The sequence below is a fragment of the Colletes gigas genome, unplaced genomic scaffold (assembly GCF_013123115.1).
Source record: "Colletes gigas isolate AHSC1104 unplaced genomic scaffold, ASM1312311v1 Colletes_gigas_Sc00010, whole genome shotgun sequence".
Taxonomy (NCBI): Eukaryota; Metazoa; Arthropoda; class Insecta; order Hymenoptera; family Colletidae; genus Colletes; species Colletes gigas.
This window is the reverse complement of record NW_025106639.1, coordinates 8009246-8024806: the sequence shown is the minus strand read 5'-3', so window position 1 is coordinate 8024806 and position 15561 is coordinate 8009246. Positions and strand designations below refer to the sequence as shown.

Sequence of the window (15561 nt, the reverse complement as noted above, 5' to 3'; positions counted from 1 at the left end):
CAAGGACTATATTATCTTTATTATCGGATAAATTACAGTAGGATAATGAAAAGTTAAATAACTATATAAAAATAGCTTTAATAGCGAATATCAAAAATTTCAAAATATAATTTCGTGTTGTAAAATGTAGATAGAAGCACGATTAAATTCAAAGATGGATTAACACAAAATTTAAAACGTAGGTATTTATATTATAAACAATAAGATTGTATTTTGATGTACATGATTAATTTCCATGCTCATTTTAAATATTTATTGTAATATAGCATACACCAGAAGATCCACTACTCCCATAAATAATGGATGCGATATAGCCTCTGCAACTTTATTACGTTTATTGTGAGAAATGATACTTTAAACGTTGATAACCTTATAACGACCTTAAACTTTATAAAAGAATCTTTTTGTAACGAGGTCGTTCATAACTTACGGGTAGTACTTGGTTGCATATTTATGGCGTTATCGTACATGGTAAAATAAAGCATGGTTAAGTAAACGTTGAAAGCGTTGGTGCAAGTTCGCACAATCCAGAAATATTCACGATCTAAATGCGTCTTTTCGTTCATCGCGTGGAATCAGTACTAATAATTTCGATGCCAAATATTAGTATATACGAGAATATTTCACGTTAAAAAAAGATTTCAATCATGTGGTCGTGTTTCTTCCAGAAACATGCTGTTTAAGAAGGAAGGAAAATTTTGAACGATTAAATTGTCAAAAGGGAACGTAAACGTTTATCAGCGATCAATTTTGACGAGTTCAAAATATTTCACTGTTTCGCCGTAAGTGGCGCGACGTTTGCTGATTCGTGACGTAATAGGAAATACTCGATAGTCAGAGGTCTGGGGGTCTGCTGTGTGACCTTGCAGTGTTTGTAAACAGACACACGTTGTTGCAAAGTGTCGAAGATAAGACGGAATCACGATCGAACAAAGCGTGTCACGAAGGATTCTTTTTGGCAACGACGAAAAGAAGTAAATCTAAGGGAGACATGGAGGTGGAGCCAATGTGTATCGTAGAAAACGAAACGGTGAGTCGACAATTTGTGCAAACGACGAAGTGACAACGTGCTCGCGTGATGCAAACTGCCATGAAAAGCAGGCAACGAGATTACGCGCGTTAAACTGATTACACCATATTGTGCAAAGAGGGCGCGCGTACAATGTGTGCTTTTTTTTAGAATGTTTGTTGTTGTCGAATTGACGGTGAAGGGTATTGTTTCTTTCGTTTGATATCAGGACCTGTAGGATCATGGATTTGGCGAGATAGCGCGGAGTGGGGGGGGAGGAGTCAGGCACAACGGAAGGGTGGCTGTTGTTGTGTGTGTCATTTCGTGGTGTTCGTATAGTTAAGTTGGCGTTCGATGAGCTGTTTTGCTTGTTCTTTCGCATTTTTGTCGACTGGTCGCGCCACTTGATAGTTTTCGCTCTTTTGATCATCGAACGATGACGCCACTGTCTTTAAACGATCATGTGATCATCAGGCGCGGAATATAGGGGAGTCTGCTTCGATAAAAGATGGCATTCAACGTTCACACTTTGTCGGACTAGTGACAGGAGTCGAGTCTACAATTTCCTTGTAAGGTTAAGTCTGAGACGCACGTAACTCGATTTGTTAACATTGGCGATACACTGATACAATGAACAACGATGTGTTACAATAATACAAGAGTAAGAGGATTGTTCTTTGTCCATTTCAAATCAAGCAACATACAAAGAATAAATAAGTTGTGCCATGCAGATAGTATTGTGAAAGTAATATCATATCTGACTCGTACACGACAATTGTTATCTATGTTATATTTGTTTCCCTAATCTTGATTATTTCAGAATACTTAATACTATGTAAGAACAGAGTCGAGGCAAGAAATGGAAGTGTGTCGATTAATCGTGTAAAACAATCGAGTATTTGGATCTGTGCAATGTCTCCTATTCGACAAGCCCAAATTGCGAACGTTAAAGTACTTGAAACAAGTTAGAAAAGTATACAAAATGGCGTGACCACGAGGCGTTAAATACAGTTCATCGATTAGTCGATTTGGTCGATAATGGCCGTCAGAGAAATTGGGCGGGCAACTGTTCCGTACTTCGCCGCTAGGCGTCGTGGCGATCGTTTAATTACCGGTCGGACTGTTCGGGCACCGGTACCGAGCGCCACGTCCCTGAACGCTGCGTTGTAGCCCAACAACTGCGCAGTTGACACAGTTCGCACGTCGCGTATCACCGGTGAGTTTTCAATAGACACTTTTTACTCACTTTTCTATCGTTCGGAAAGTTTTCTTTAACGTATTCGCTGTACGTACGCGACTACGTTCGTTCGCTTCGAGTCAGCCATTGAAATAGTATCCGTTTTCCAAGTGTCTCGTATGCGGCCCATTTCCGAACGATGCCCCTGTTGATAGTCGTTCGATTTGACGAACATTGCGCTTACCTTCTCGCCGGTTGGATCACTAAATCGTTGTCAGTACCGTGTGAGAACGATTTTAAAGTTCGCGAGTCCCGCAGAAACGATTCCGACGTGATTACGCATGAAACGCCGGTCGATCACGATACGTAGCCAAGTTAGACTCGGTCGCCTACACGCGACGCCACTGCGCAATTCAACGGTACGCGTCTATTGCGGGGGAAAACGATGTTCCCGATCGCGAAAATTCTAACGTTATACGCATTATCTTAAGGGAACTGACTTTGTTGCGTCGTGCACTGTTCACTTAACGACGACAATCGCTTTTTGCGTTTAGCGGTCGAGGTTGGATTTCACGTAAGTTGTTTTCCTTTTGCTATACGGTCTTTAATCCCTCGCTCGTGATTTACGAACTACGCATCCGAGTGAATCAAACGCGGCATCGATGCTCGCGTCTTTTACGCATTTTCGAATTTTCGAATTTTCGTGACGCCTACCGACATATTTTCGAACACGAATCGTTAAATCGCAAGATTCGACTATTTGCGTCTTTTCGTTTCTTGACGTAGGTTTTAATTATAATTCTTTTTTGACCGATCAGCGCATTATATCGAAGGGATTCTTCGAATAGAGTTCACTGCGCCGTTAACGTCGAGAGAACTGTAATCGAACAAATTTACTTACGGACGATTTTGATTATGGGGTAATCGGTAATTACGACCAACGAATGATAGAAGCAATCAAAGCGAAGCTAATCATCGGCTATGATGCAGTCCACCAAATGTGAGTTAGGTTACTAATTAATGTTCGCGACGATTAATCCGGTTAATGGTTATTTTTGTTACCGAGAATAATATTATTTCATTGTAATAATTATAAGGATAGAGTGATGGACCTAATTACTGTCATCTGAACGATCAACTCTGACAATGTTGCCTTTCAACTTATTTATCAAAAGTATATTAAACTTACAACTCAACTATTTAATACTAATAACATTTTCCTTAGTATCTTACGTTCCTCTTTTACGTTCTGTTATCATTTTATAGAAAACGAACTACGAGGAATTACGTTTTATATTATATTCTGAGTAAAACATAAGTAAGTCGCTAGATGGCAGCATCTGGGTAATTTACCTGATTTTTCTCCCGCCCCATTTTATTACGGAAACGTCGCTGTTATAATTATTATAATAAAATAATACTGCGAACGAAAAGCTTTACATTGAAATATTAATATATTATTTATCAAAATTTTGTGTAATAGAAAACTTTATGGGTTCGCGTAATAATCAATTGCAATCCAAGCACGGGTGTTCCGTTTTGTCGAATTCACTGCAGCTTCGATTCACTTTGGCAAACGTAATCGCTACGTGCGATCTAGCTCGCGTACGGTATTAGAAAGATCGGGAGGACTCGATAGGATCTCGCATCTTCCTATTATCTCGCCGGATAAGTGGCGGGCCCCGTTTATTTCGCTGTTTCTAGCTTGTTAGCCATCGTGTACCCGAAATTTACGCCCAATTACCGGCTCGTGTTCGCAACACACATTTTGGTCCCAAGCGTATTCACTCGGCAACGAGAAACTCGTAACGGAGGAGCCTCCTTGTTTACTCCCAGACGCTGATAACCATCGAATAGCGTACGCGATATCAACGTGTCCACGAATCCGTGAAAATATTCCTCCGCGTCGACGGGAGGAAAGGGTAGAGCGCGGAAGGGAGATTCTTGGCAAGGGAGACGCGGTTCAGAGTCGAGGGAACCAAAGAAGCTACGCAATTTTCATAATGTTGGTCGCGTATTCACGGTTGGTAATTCGTATAAATCTGTCTTGAAAGTATTTTATATTATTCGCAGAGTATCTAAATTACAGGTAGTCCTCCTGCAATACGGTACGCTTTAATTCGTGAATTTAGGTGTATTTTAAGGGTGAATTCGATCGTTGGGGGGATGAATGGCGCGGGAAAGGGTATTTCGTAATCATCTTGCGGCGATTGCGTTCCATCGGGATGCTGATAAGTTTTGCGAAGCAATCGAGGCGTGTCGGAACGTCGATTGCTCGTCGCGACAGATGCTCCGCGTCTCGTAAATCTCTTACGACGGTTGCTTATCGATACGAGGTCGCGTTCGCTTTCGATACCTTCCTCTCGAGCCGTACCGTTCGTATAAATTCTACTTTTAGACACGAACGAACCGACTGCATCGCAGAGTCGGCATGCCCGTTCAAAAATTTGTCGCGTAGGCATTTCTGCCAGAACATTTCTGGCGGGCGTCGCGACGTACGCCGCGATTCTCGACGTCGCGCGCTCGCGCCGCGTACTCAAATATTTGTACAAAGTTGTTATCGTTAAATTGAATTGAGATATCGGTGTAAACTGGCGTATTCCCCTTGCCACGCGCACCTCGGCTGAATAGCCGCCGCGAGGTCGCGGCTAAATAGTTGAACCGTGTTCCAACCTCTATATCGTAATTCGAGGGAATTTCGCGAGCTCGTAACTCCTGTTTGCACGACGTCGCGACGATACGCGAATCGGATGTCTTGCGTTGAATCGAACGACGCGGAAACTGCGAAATATTCGCGGACAAAACGACGACGCACGAATTAAAACGTGGACAGTATTTGTTCGTTCAGTTTATGGGAACACGTTTCGCGACATACTAGAATACGAAACCCTGTTGTTCGAATGTTTGTATCACCTGTGCACGCGAGTAAAGCCAAAAGTCACTGGTTGCACGGGGTCATTCACCTCGGAGAAGCTCCGACGAAAGTTATGACACTCGATGTGGCCACACGGCTCTAACTTGGCTGACGTGTCCATTACTCATTATTCCTGCCCGCGTTGGCGCTGGTAAATGTTAACCGTGACACAATATCACCTGTATTAACTCGTTCTAACTAGCTAGAAGATAGTCGGATTGACAGAAAACGGATAGAACCTTGTAACCATCGATGTTTGCGGGCGTCGAGCGCAAGTAGAACCAGCGAGCAAATGGACGGACCAGTAGTTGAAAAGACGAAAAATCAATTTTATTCGCATAGATTCGTTCGTAAGGGAACATCGATACTTTCTCGAACAGTTTAGAATTCTTGTGGATCATTTTGTGGCCAACGATTGTCGATCGCGTCTCGGCATCGAGCCGCGCCGGATATATTAGATTCTAAATGGAAAGTTCGGCCCGCGGTGGCGAGTTTCGCGCGGAAAACCGGCGTCCAGGTAAATTTACGGGATTTTCGCGGCGTCGGCGGATAGTGGGGGGATGGCACGATGATTTCGTGGTGGCGCTTTGCCATTGTATTCGCGGAACCTCCCTTCGTTCATTGTTACGTAGTGGCGTCGGTGGCGCGGTTGGAAAATTACGAGGCTCCCTTCGCCTCTTCCTCTTTCTCCTTCCCTCATCCGGTCGCGTTAGTCTCTGGCGAACAATGACGTGGAAAAGCCCAAGGAGGCTTTAACGCGCGCGTTTCGCGCTTTTTCCTCGCGTTTTTGTTGTTTTTTTCTATCGCGCTTGTTCGTGCACGGCCGCGCGATCCTCGACGACGCGTACGCCCTTGCGTTTTCGGAGCGGATTCACGGCATTCGCCGGAAACGCTGTGCTTTTGCACGGACCCCGATTCCCGGGATTTACATGCAACCAGTTATACCCCGTGCACAGCGGTGTACAACGAACAGAAGGTTCGTGACAGTCAGATATTTCTGGAACGACGTTTGTTCGATCGAACCGCTAAATTTTTAAATAAAATTCAAACGGGGCAAACGATTCACGAAAGCAACAATTTTCCATGTTTCTACGGTTCGTTTAGATTCGTCGATTCCCTTCGTAGAGTCCAAGTCGCGACTTCCTCTAGCGAGACTCGGTTTTTAGGTCACAGTCGGAAGAGCGGAGGATCGTGCAACCTTCGACGAACGGAGGTAATAATAAGGTTGTACGCTCGTTGGATCCGGTAACCGCGCGCGGTACATTTGCTCGATGCTAATGGACGAAAATGGCTGCCGTCTGCGCCTCGATCGGTCCGTGTTTCTAACACTTTGGGAATTGAAAACTCCGATAACCGATTTCCCTTTAATTGGCTACTAATTTCGAACTGATGCCCGAGCAACCGTAATCGTAATTTCCAACGTAAGACTCTTTCCTTTTGGATCGATCGTCGATGGCCACCGATCGATACCTTGCGAAATTCGTCTCGCGCGATATATAAAAATAACGCGTTCGGCCCCGATCGAAGTCGCGCGTCATTCGAACAGCCAACGAATAAAAAGTTCCTATCTGCGCTCTTCTCTCGTTGCGTTCGGCACCGTCGAATTTCAGATTTCTCGAAAACGATATTGGCGCGTCGCGCGTCGCCGTTGATCAAAGTTTAAACGACATCTTCCGTGGAAGTTACTTGGAGCTCCACCGACCCAAGTTACCGGTCGCTAACGCGTGCTTCGTTCCTTCTAGTTCGCGGAACAACTTCCGGACGATCACCTTTCGAGTGGAAAGCCTTTAATTACAAAGGTACGGAGAAACCATTCTCCTTCCACCGGTTGGTCCACGGGTTCCGTCTCTTTCCCGCGAGAGCCCAGACCGCTCTCAAATTTCACGGAAAGAACTCTTCGTTCAATTAATTTTCATTATTACCGGAATTACTCCTGGAGCCCCTTAGCGAGACTCTCTTAAACGCGTTAGCCACCTTTCCACTACTCCTCCGTTCCTTCTATTACACCAAAATCTTCCTGCTTCTCTCCTTTTCTTGCCCTCTTACCCTCTCGCTCCCCGAGACCGACCTCGTCAATTTTGACGCGACTAACCCTCCCCCTCATCCTGTTTCTCCCCTACTTCTCGCGAGTTCCGACCTCGACACGGTGGTCTCATTAACGCGGCTAATTTCAATTGCTTCAAAGACTCGGTTGGTTCGCTTCGGGCCACGTATGCCCGCGGAACGGAAAAATATTCCTTCGAACATGGAAATAATCTCCCAGTACCTCGAAGACGAAATAATATATCGGGTACGCTCAGCGTCGCGACAGCTTCCGTCGTTAATTTAGGTTGCTCTTCCCGCGGATGAGCAGGTCGCGTTGCGAGACCACCTTTGATACTGTACGATCGGTCGATCACGCGTCGCTCGTTCGGTTCGTATAAGGTTTATACTATAAACCAAGGCCCGCGTGTGTGTCGAGGCGACGAGAGGAGTGCGTTCACGCCGTTAGATTGAATCACGCTCGGAGCGGAGCGAAGCGGAGAGCCTTGACGCGAATCGAGCCGCGTAACCCGGCCTTTGCGACCGAGAAATACGCATAAGAGGGAATCGCCCGACGAACTGCGAAACTACAAAGCCTCTGTGCTCGATTGTGTACAGTGTGGTTTACGAGCTTCCGGCCTCTGCCGCGGTCCCGTCCCACCGAACATCCGGCCTCGCCGTGTCGATGGAATTTCTCCCGCAACCTTCGTGATTCTTCGGCCCCGTTATCCCCCCCGCGACGGAAAGAACACGAGTTACCGGACCGAGATTAATCCAATTCTCGATTATACCATCGAACGATTCCCCTTTGACATAGAACGAAAGGCTCGCGAACCACCCCAGGTTTAATTCTTAAGAATGCAGGTATCGTAGGTTGGTCGTTGGTCGGGTTTTCCATCTTTCCGGAATGTTGTACGCGACCCAGATCTCCAGGCGGAGGCGGTAGCAAAGGAGCTTAATCAAATTTTTCCATTGAACTCGTGTCTTGGTTCGCTGACATCGCTTCTCGCGAGTTAATTATGTTTTTGGCTCGGATGATGGGACGCGAGGCTCGTACACAGGCGGTGAATCCTTAGACGAGCGTGATCCTGGCCCCCCGTCCCTGTATCTCCTTGCTCGTCGCGAGACATCAATTCCATTTTCTATCCACAAAGACACGCGACGGGCCGGGAAAGCAGGACGGGGAACGATAGGCCGGAGCGAGATAGACGACGAGAGGTTAAAGGCGTCGGGGCATAGACGTCGGAAGCGGTCGAGGGAAAGAAAGAGGATTCGAGGAGATTTAATACCAGATAGGATTGAGAGGAAAGGATAGGGCCGAAGGTAAACAGCTCCCCTAAAAGGGGGCAGAATTTGTATTTTGTCACCCGTGAGCACATGCATAGCTAAGCCCGCGGCCGTCTGAATTTTAACGGCTCGTGCAGGTCAGCCCAGACACGCCTAGACACTAGCCTAGTCGTCCTCGATGAACTCTCTTTTTCCCTTCTATTCTTTGCGGAAAGGACTCCGTAAATACTCTTTGTAACGTGGCTTCGAGATTGTACAGGATGCTTAAAAGAGATGGGACGTAATCGTAGTCTTCAACCGGTGAAGGATTTTTCGACCACCCTCGATGCGAGGACTTTAAACTCGTCCCGTCGTTTTGTAACATCTCATTACTCGAGAGCCAGCCTCTCAAGAGTCGCCATCAAGAGTGGGACTCTCTAGTGCGCTCGTAATCGAGAGTAAGGGATCCTCCGCACGGATACGCGAACCTTAAAAGCGACGAGGCAACTTGCAGCGTAAGGGGTCTCTCACGGTGCTCGCGCGGAAGACCACCGCCGTCTTTAAAGAGTAAAACTTTCCAGCGAACACCGGGGCGCATAACGTTCGGTAACGTGCCCTCCCCGCGCCCACGCTCGAAACGTTTTCCGCCATATCAGAGCCCCGGCGAGTTGATGCGCCGCGGCAGTTCCCAGATAAACTTGCATTCCGTCGCTTCGAATTGGGTTTCCTTGATTGCCTCCAAAGTCCGTGCGGAATAACCAACGCCACGGCAGGGGGGGATGGCCTCTCGTATGGCCTTGGGCGGTCAATTCACTTTATCCTAACTCGTGGCCCAAAGATTCGTTTCGCTACGTGGTACAAAGTCTCTCTTCGTTGCTAGATTTTTACGCGCTTCGACTCCCGGTTTAAAAGCAACCTTCGAATTCTTAAATTAACCGAATGTTTGCCCGTATTCACGAAACACTCTGAGTCTCTCGATTCTCGTCGACGAGGAACGTTATTATGGTCTTTTAAGGACGAGTCTCGCGGTATGATTCCCAGCGAGTTACGATCGGGAAAGTGGACTGTTCGTCTGGGTGGTTTGACGACGACCGTAGGTGGAAATCTGTCGACGGGTAAACGGTCTCGGCGTTTCAGCCACGTCGAGGTTTCGCGCCGGAGCTTTTAGCGGACTTAGCCGAGTTGCTCCTCGCGACTCGATAAGCTTTTGTTTCCATTGAAAACGCTGGCCGTTGTTCTCCGCGAGCAGCTCGGAGCAACTCGTTCGAGATACTAATCAGTGGCAGGAAGAAACAACGGATCAGGCGGTATTACGTCGCCGTGGGGACTCGTATCATCCGCTCGCAGATCTTCCAGGTGGTTCCCTTTTCGACGATTCGAACCGAGAAAAGACGTACGAAGCTTCGCTTCTGATAATCTTGGGCTCGATAAACGCTCGGAAAACATGGTCTTTTCCCTATTGTAATGATTCGCGCGGCGATGTTGCGCGTCGTAGGCTAAGTTTCATAAATAAACGAGGGCGGCTGCAATTTTACAATAATTTATTTTCGTTTCAGGAGGGATCTCGCGGTGATCGGAAAGAGGGGGGAAAGAGGGGACGGAAGCCTGGAAGGAAGGCGTCCGAGAGGACGGACATGAAAGCCAAGCTCGGTAAAAATCTTCATAACATATTCTTATAATTTGCATACTTTACGTATTTACCTTGGTAGCGCGATCGAATATGCAGAACGAGGCGTTTTAAATTACCGTTGCCGTGATTTATGTCGCGATTCGTCTCCGTACAGTAGTAAAAGCTAGTCTTTTTTAAATAGAAGCGTTTAGGCCAAACCACGTGGAACGAGCTAGACCGAAAAATACGACAAACCTGTCGAAAACCCGAATCCGATCTGCGGGGAACATCTGCAAGACCAATGGAAATAAATATCAACAGAAACAATAGAAAAACTGACGTCCCGAATGCCAAAACTAGTGGAAGCTGTCATCGACATGCGTGGCGGCCAAATCGATCGAAAAGAGTTAAATTGTATTCAGTGTCTATGGCGGAGATTCGGTTACAATACTGAAACGTGTATAGGGCGGCGTCACGAATCGGTCTACACGATTTTACAGCCAGTTTCGAAGCCCGTTTAAAACACGAGTATGTAAAACTGAGTGAAGAGCTATAAAAACAATATTGCGGGTTCAAAAACTGGAACTCACCTAGGTACTCGTTAAAAAATGTTCGATGTAAAAGGTGCTCGAAATCTTGTTACGGTTGTTTATTCAGATTTACATACGCTTTCCGGTAGCATAGTGAAATTTCATGCATTGTTATTGATTTCCAAATAGCAGCGTGTGCTCTGCAATTTTTGCTCGAAACGTTTCTCTGTATAACGAACGGTTCTCAAATAATTTAGGCGGTAGGCTTAGGCGGATCTATGTATCATAAAAGCGACCGTCGGCTAATTCTGGCGTAGCGAAAGGTTTAAGATGTAGGTTAGTTGGTACCATTGCATCTCTTGCGGCGTATTAAGCGTGAAAACAAGATGTAACTGGGCGCGTTACACGAGCCACGTGAGAAATACACGTCCGTTGATTGCGGAGCGTCGAGCGTCCATCCGAGAGCTCCGGGACTCGTGACACCGTAGGAATATTTATCTCCGGCGCGAAATGAATATTTATGCCGGGTCAACTTGGCGGGCAGGACCGATGCTCTCGATGCTGGTGCCCCGAGGTTCGCCAAACTCCAAAAAATTCACGCGTATTTCGCAATAACGCGTCTGAAGACGCTGAAGACCCTTCTGGTCTTAAACCGGTATGATCCAGAGATCACAAGCTACCTCTTTTAGATCATACCAAGGGGTAAAGACCCATAATTAGCAGCCCAACATTCTCATAGACTTAGTAATCCTCGGTTCTTCTATGTAAACCGTCCCGATTCTCTTCTTTGACATTTTGATGCAATTTTTTTCCATGTAGACTATGGATACCTTCTCTGGGGATGTTTGGCGACCCTTCAAGCGTTTGAGAAACATAGAAACGGAGCAAACACGAGGTTTGTCGCGTAACGTCTTGGGTTCTTAAGGGGTTACCTCGCAGCAGTATAGTTAGAATCAACTGCCCGTTCAAATCCTCCGAGGCTATCCAGAGCAATCGCGTTGCTACGTCTCTCGTCTTTTCGCGCAAACACTCCATCTTCTTGAAATAGAGCCACTGCGAAAAAGTTTGTCTTGCTATGCTACCGCGGTACCATATCTCGAGCGATTTATCGACCAAAAGCTAGAATTTTTCCACGCGACCAATACTATCCGCGTTGAACTCCGCCCATGCGATCTCGCAATTAAATTCTCATTTCGCCCGTTCGATTCTCGAATCGAGGTTTTAAATGAAATTCCGACCACGGTGGGCAGGTCCCCTTTTCCAGTTTCGATGGCACATCGGCTCTCCACGGATGCTGCGTTTACCTAAGAACACCCGAGGAAATCGTGCAGACGAAACTATCCTCCTGCGGATTCGACGTTCCTATAGCGTGTACATTATCTCCCTAGCTGCTCCTCCTGTACATTCGAACTGGTTTCTAACGTCGGTAGAAAGCCTCGTGGGGTATACGGGAGGCAGGGGATCGGCGGGCTTTAAGCTCGTTTTACGACCAACGAACTTTCGCGTCCGCAATCCGGCGCTATTCCCGGCTCTGCGGCCGACCCGCGCGATTCCTCTTATATTCTTGTTCTACGCGATTCCGTAATTCTCCATTTTGGCCGGCCGGCTCGCGAGCTTTTCACGCTTTTCTTCGGCCGGGAATCGACGCGCCGCGATATTCCCTCGCGTATATCCGCGGGTTCTTCTATTTGTATCGCGTCGGTCGCAATTTCTGCCGTCCCAGCGATCGTTCGGTTTCTCTTTGGCCCGTCCGCGAGCGCGTGCGCGGAACGATCGTAAATTCAATTTTCCGTAATTTCGTTGCCCGCGGGATCCCGGGATTCTGTTTTCGCGCGGTCGACGAGACTTTATTCAAGCCCGATGGAGTTCTTCGATTTCGTCCAGATGTCGGCTGTCCGAGCGGATCCTAAATGGGGCTGCAAATTGGCTCCGAGAGGACGCTTAATTTCCGCGTCGAGCCAGAATCGATTATCTGCCAGTGCTAGGTCCCGATGCGCCGCGTTTCCGTCCCGTCCGCCCAGCCGAATGTCTTCCCGATAGAATTCCGTCTCGAGTATCTCCCATGGGATACCTTTCAAAAAATAAACGTTTATCGCCGCGTGAAACAGTTTTATCGCATCCGCGGTCACGCAATGTCCATTTTATCAGTCGTCTTCGCAAAACCCGCGGCCCAAAAAATCCCGCTGTTCGACGCGTTTGCCCATTCGTCAGGCCCGATGCTCGTCGCCATGAAAAATCGCGCGTCACATTTTGAGCCGCGCGAATTTATCGCCCGACGCGGGGACGCATCTTTCGCCTACGTTTGTAATTTTTGCGCGGGGATTTATGGGACTTCCCGGATGACTGAAACCGGGGCGGTAACGTTTTCCGGATGCTCGTTTCTCTTGGATCGAACGGCTCCGCAACGGTAACGAGAGTTTTATTATAAAAATTGTTGCTGCTCTCCCCCCCACCCACGATAATGCCGCGTTTCTCTACCTGTAAATTAAGTTTCGAACTCCGTCGTCGTTGAGCCCGAGCGTAGGTTTTGCTTTGATCCATCGCCGCGCCAGCTCGTTTCATCTCGCGTAACGACTGGAAACGGTTTTCCTCGCGGAGGTTTTTCCAATGCGGGGAAATAAATGAAAGTCGCTCGGCGCGAGATCCGCCCGAGCGCGGGGGATAGAAATTCCCAGTTCAATTTGTTAATAACGTCCATAGTACGGTTTCGCGTTGTCTCGTTGCATCGGTGGTTTCCGCTGCAACTTACCAGGGCCGCTTATGCTTAATTGCTTGCCACGGTGAACCATTGAGAGGGTTCGAACAGCGTGTAGCATTTATTGCCTCGCCTTTGCGTAAATAATGTATCGCGAACCCGTCGAGTTCCGACGTTTGTGATCTTCAAATTTAGTTTACTCGTTCGAAACAATGTTGCAAATTGAATCGATCCGTTTGTTTTAATACTCTCTGCTACGCGATAGTTCGCTGCAGTTGTAAACTAGCGCGTGCGAACACGGCTTTAACGCGTTTCCGGGTGCCATTAAGCCGCGAATTTTTACAGCCGTCGAGCATTATACTCTTATATTTCTTGCGGCGCGCGGATCGACGCCGAGAAGCACCGTAATGTTTGCCTTTCACGCGGAACCTGGACGAGCAAAGTCGCGCGAGAAAACGTTTTGCTTATCTCGCGGCTGTCAGACTCCCAAGCTTTCCAAAAGCAAAACGACCAAATAAATTTTTAATCGTTAACGCGACATGCCCGTCCGTGGTTCGTAAACATTTATACTGATACTCGAACTTATAATATAGAAGAAAATCCAACTCGTAAACTATTAGAAATATAGATATCGAATTGGCGTTTATTTTTACAGAACGAAGTCGGCAGAGTGCGCGGGAGTGTCGTGCTCGAAAGAAACTGAGGTACCAATATCTGGAAGAACTGGTAGCCGATCGGGAAAAGGCTGTGCTCGCCCTCCGAAAAGAACTGGAAATGGTGAGTCCCGTTTAAAATTCCCATCAGAGCCTTATCCTTTTCTGATTCGGTCCACCATTATCCTTCTTACGAATGCGTATCATCGTATCCTGTCCTGTCGTCTATTATCCTACAAAATCGTACTTGTTTTTGACGAAACTGCGCCAGTTCGCTAGAGCCACGCGTTAATATCGTAAATTCGAAAGGAACCGAGAAGAACACCCCGATGCAAACTTTTTACGAACGACCGTAAACACGTTTCCTTTTTTTCCTCCCCGTTTTCTTGTTCGAAGTACCGGCGCATGCCTCGAACTTTCCGGAATTAGTTCTGGCGTCTAGATCGCCAACGAAAGATGCCCAGCGCCGCGAAAACATTGGAAAAGCCCCGTAACTGTTCTTTCCAAAGCGCTTTTCTGCTCGCGAGAATACCACCGACCCGGTTACGTCGGGGATACAAATGTTGCGAACGATTTTAAACATCTCGCGGTTTAAAAATTTCCATCCGCGCGCCAGCGTCTTACGTACGCTCGGAGCTTCTGTTTGCTTTTCATTCCCCGACCATCGACCAATGAAAAATCCTAGAAACACCAGGAAGGTGGGTAGAACGTAGTCGTCATTGAAATTGCTCTACTTTAAAGATATCTTTTTGGTTCGATTTTTACGAACTATCTTGACCAGCTTGAGTCCAGAAGTGATTATAATTTTTAGAGAAAAGGTTGAATTGGTCGAGTGTAGTCTCTATAGTTCATCGACGATTCGAAGCAGCGCTTAAAGTCACTTCGAGCTCGTTATCGCCTGCACCTTGTTTCCAGTTTCCATCGATTAACATCCTCTGCACCGTATTTACCATGCACCTTCCTGTTCCTCGACGATCGCAAGAAGAACGAAACCAGCCTATCCAGAACCTCTCTCCAGTCTCTGAGTATAATGAACGACGGTGTCGAGTCGCTGTCGGCCAGGAGCCGGGTAATCATTCGTTATTTTCGTTTCAGTATCGACAGTGGGTTCAGGAATTGGACGCAGGACGTGTTCCCGAAGGGCTGCAGCCGATGCTGGAGGAGTTCGGCTCCCTGAAGCAGGAGAAGGTCAACTAACCGACGAGAGTGAAACACGAGTCACGAACGTCGAGCTCCGCGATTCTTTTCAATGTTTACGCTTTCGCCACGATCGTAGTCGGTAGTCACGAGCTTACTTTCCTCCCGTTCCCTGTTATTCTTCGCCAACGTAAGAATATTCGGGGATCGAACGCACCAACCCCCCCGACGGTTCTCGACGGCTCGTTCGTGTTCTGTCCGATGTTTCACCCCGACGGTCGACGATCGATCACATCATCGATACACCCCCGCTTGATTTAGTCGTTGTACGCGTCCTCCTATTTCCCCCCCCTCGTTCGACGGAGAAACTAATTCGACGTTGCAGTTTCTCCGGTTGTATTATTGAGTTTTAATTCTATATTTCTTTTTGTGCGCTGGTATCACGAAAATTGTTCGTATCCCTTGTTGCTTGTTGTCCGTTAAGTTAAAAGTATGTTATTTTATTATCGTTGAACGCGACGATAAGCCGCCAGGATCGATATCGAGCAC

General features: G+C 47.1%; 1 protein-coding gene across 1 annotated transcript; it reads left to right on the top strand.

Annotated features, from left to right (window-relative positions):
• Positions 1 to 840: 840 nt before the first annotated feature.
• Positions 841 to 15561, top strand: LOC122398035 (REPTOR-binding partner). Its single transcript, XM_043397632.1, has 4 exons — positions 841 to 1030; positions 9945 to 10038; positions 13878 to 13999; positions 14971 to 15561. The coding sequence occupies exons 1-4, from the start codon at positions 992 to 994 to the stop codon at positions 15070 to 15072; spliced, it is 357 nt and encodes a 118-aa protein (XP_043253567.1). The 5' UTR covers positions 841 to 991; the 3' UTR covers positions 15073 to 15561.

What these genes read in the sequence shown, in the direction of transcription:
- LOC122398035 (XM_043397632.1), top strand. Translation starts at nt 992, where the DNA reads ATGGAGGTGGAGCCAATGTGTATCGTAGAAAACGAAACG. An exon ending in GGACATGAAAGCCAAGCTCG is followed by an intron (nt 10,039 to 13,877) that starts GTAAAAATCTTC and finishes TTATTTTTACAG; the next exon opens with AACGAAGTCGGCAGAGTGCG. An exon ending in TCCGAAAAGAACTGGAAATG is followed by an intron (nt 14,000 to 14,970) that starts GTGAGTCCCGTT and finishes TTTTCGTTTCAG; the next exon opens with TATCGACAGTGGGTTCAGGA.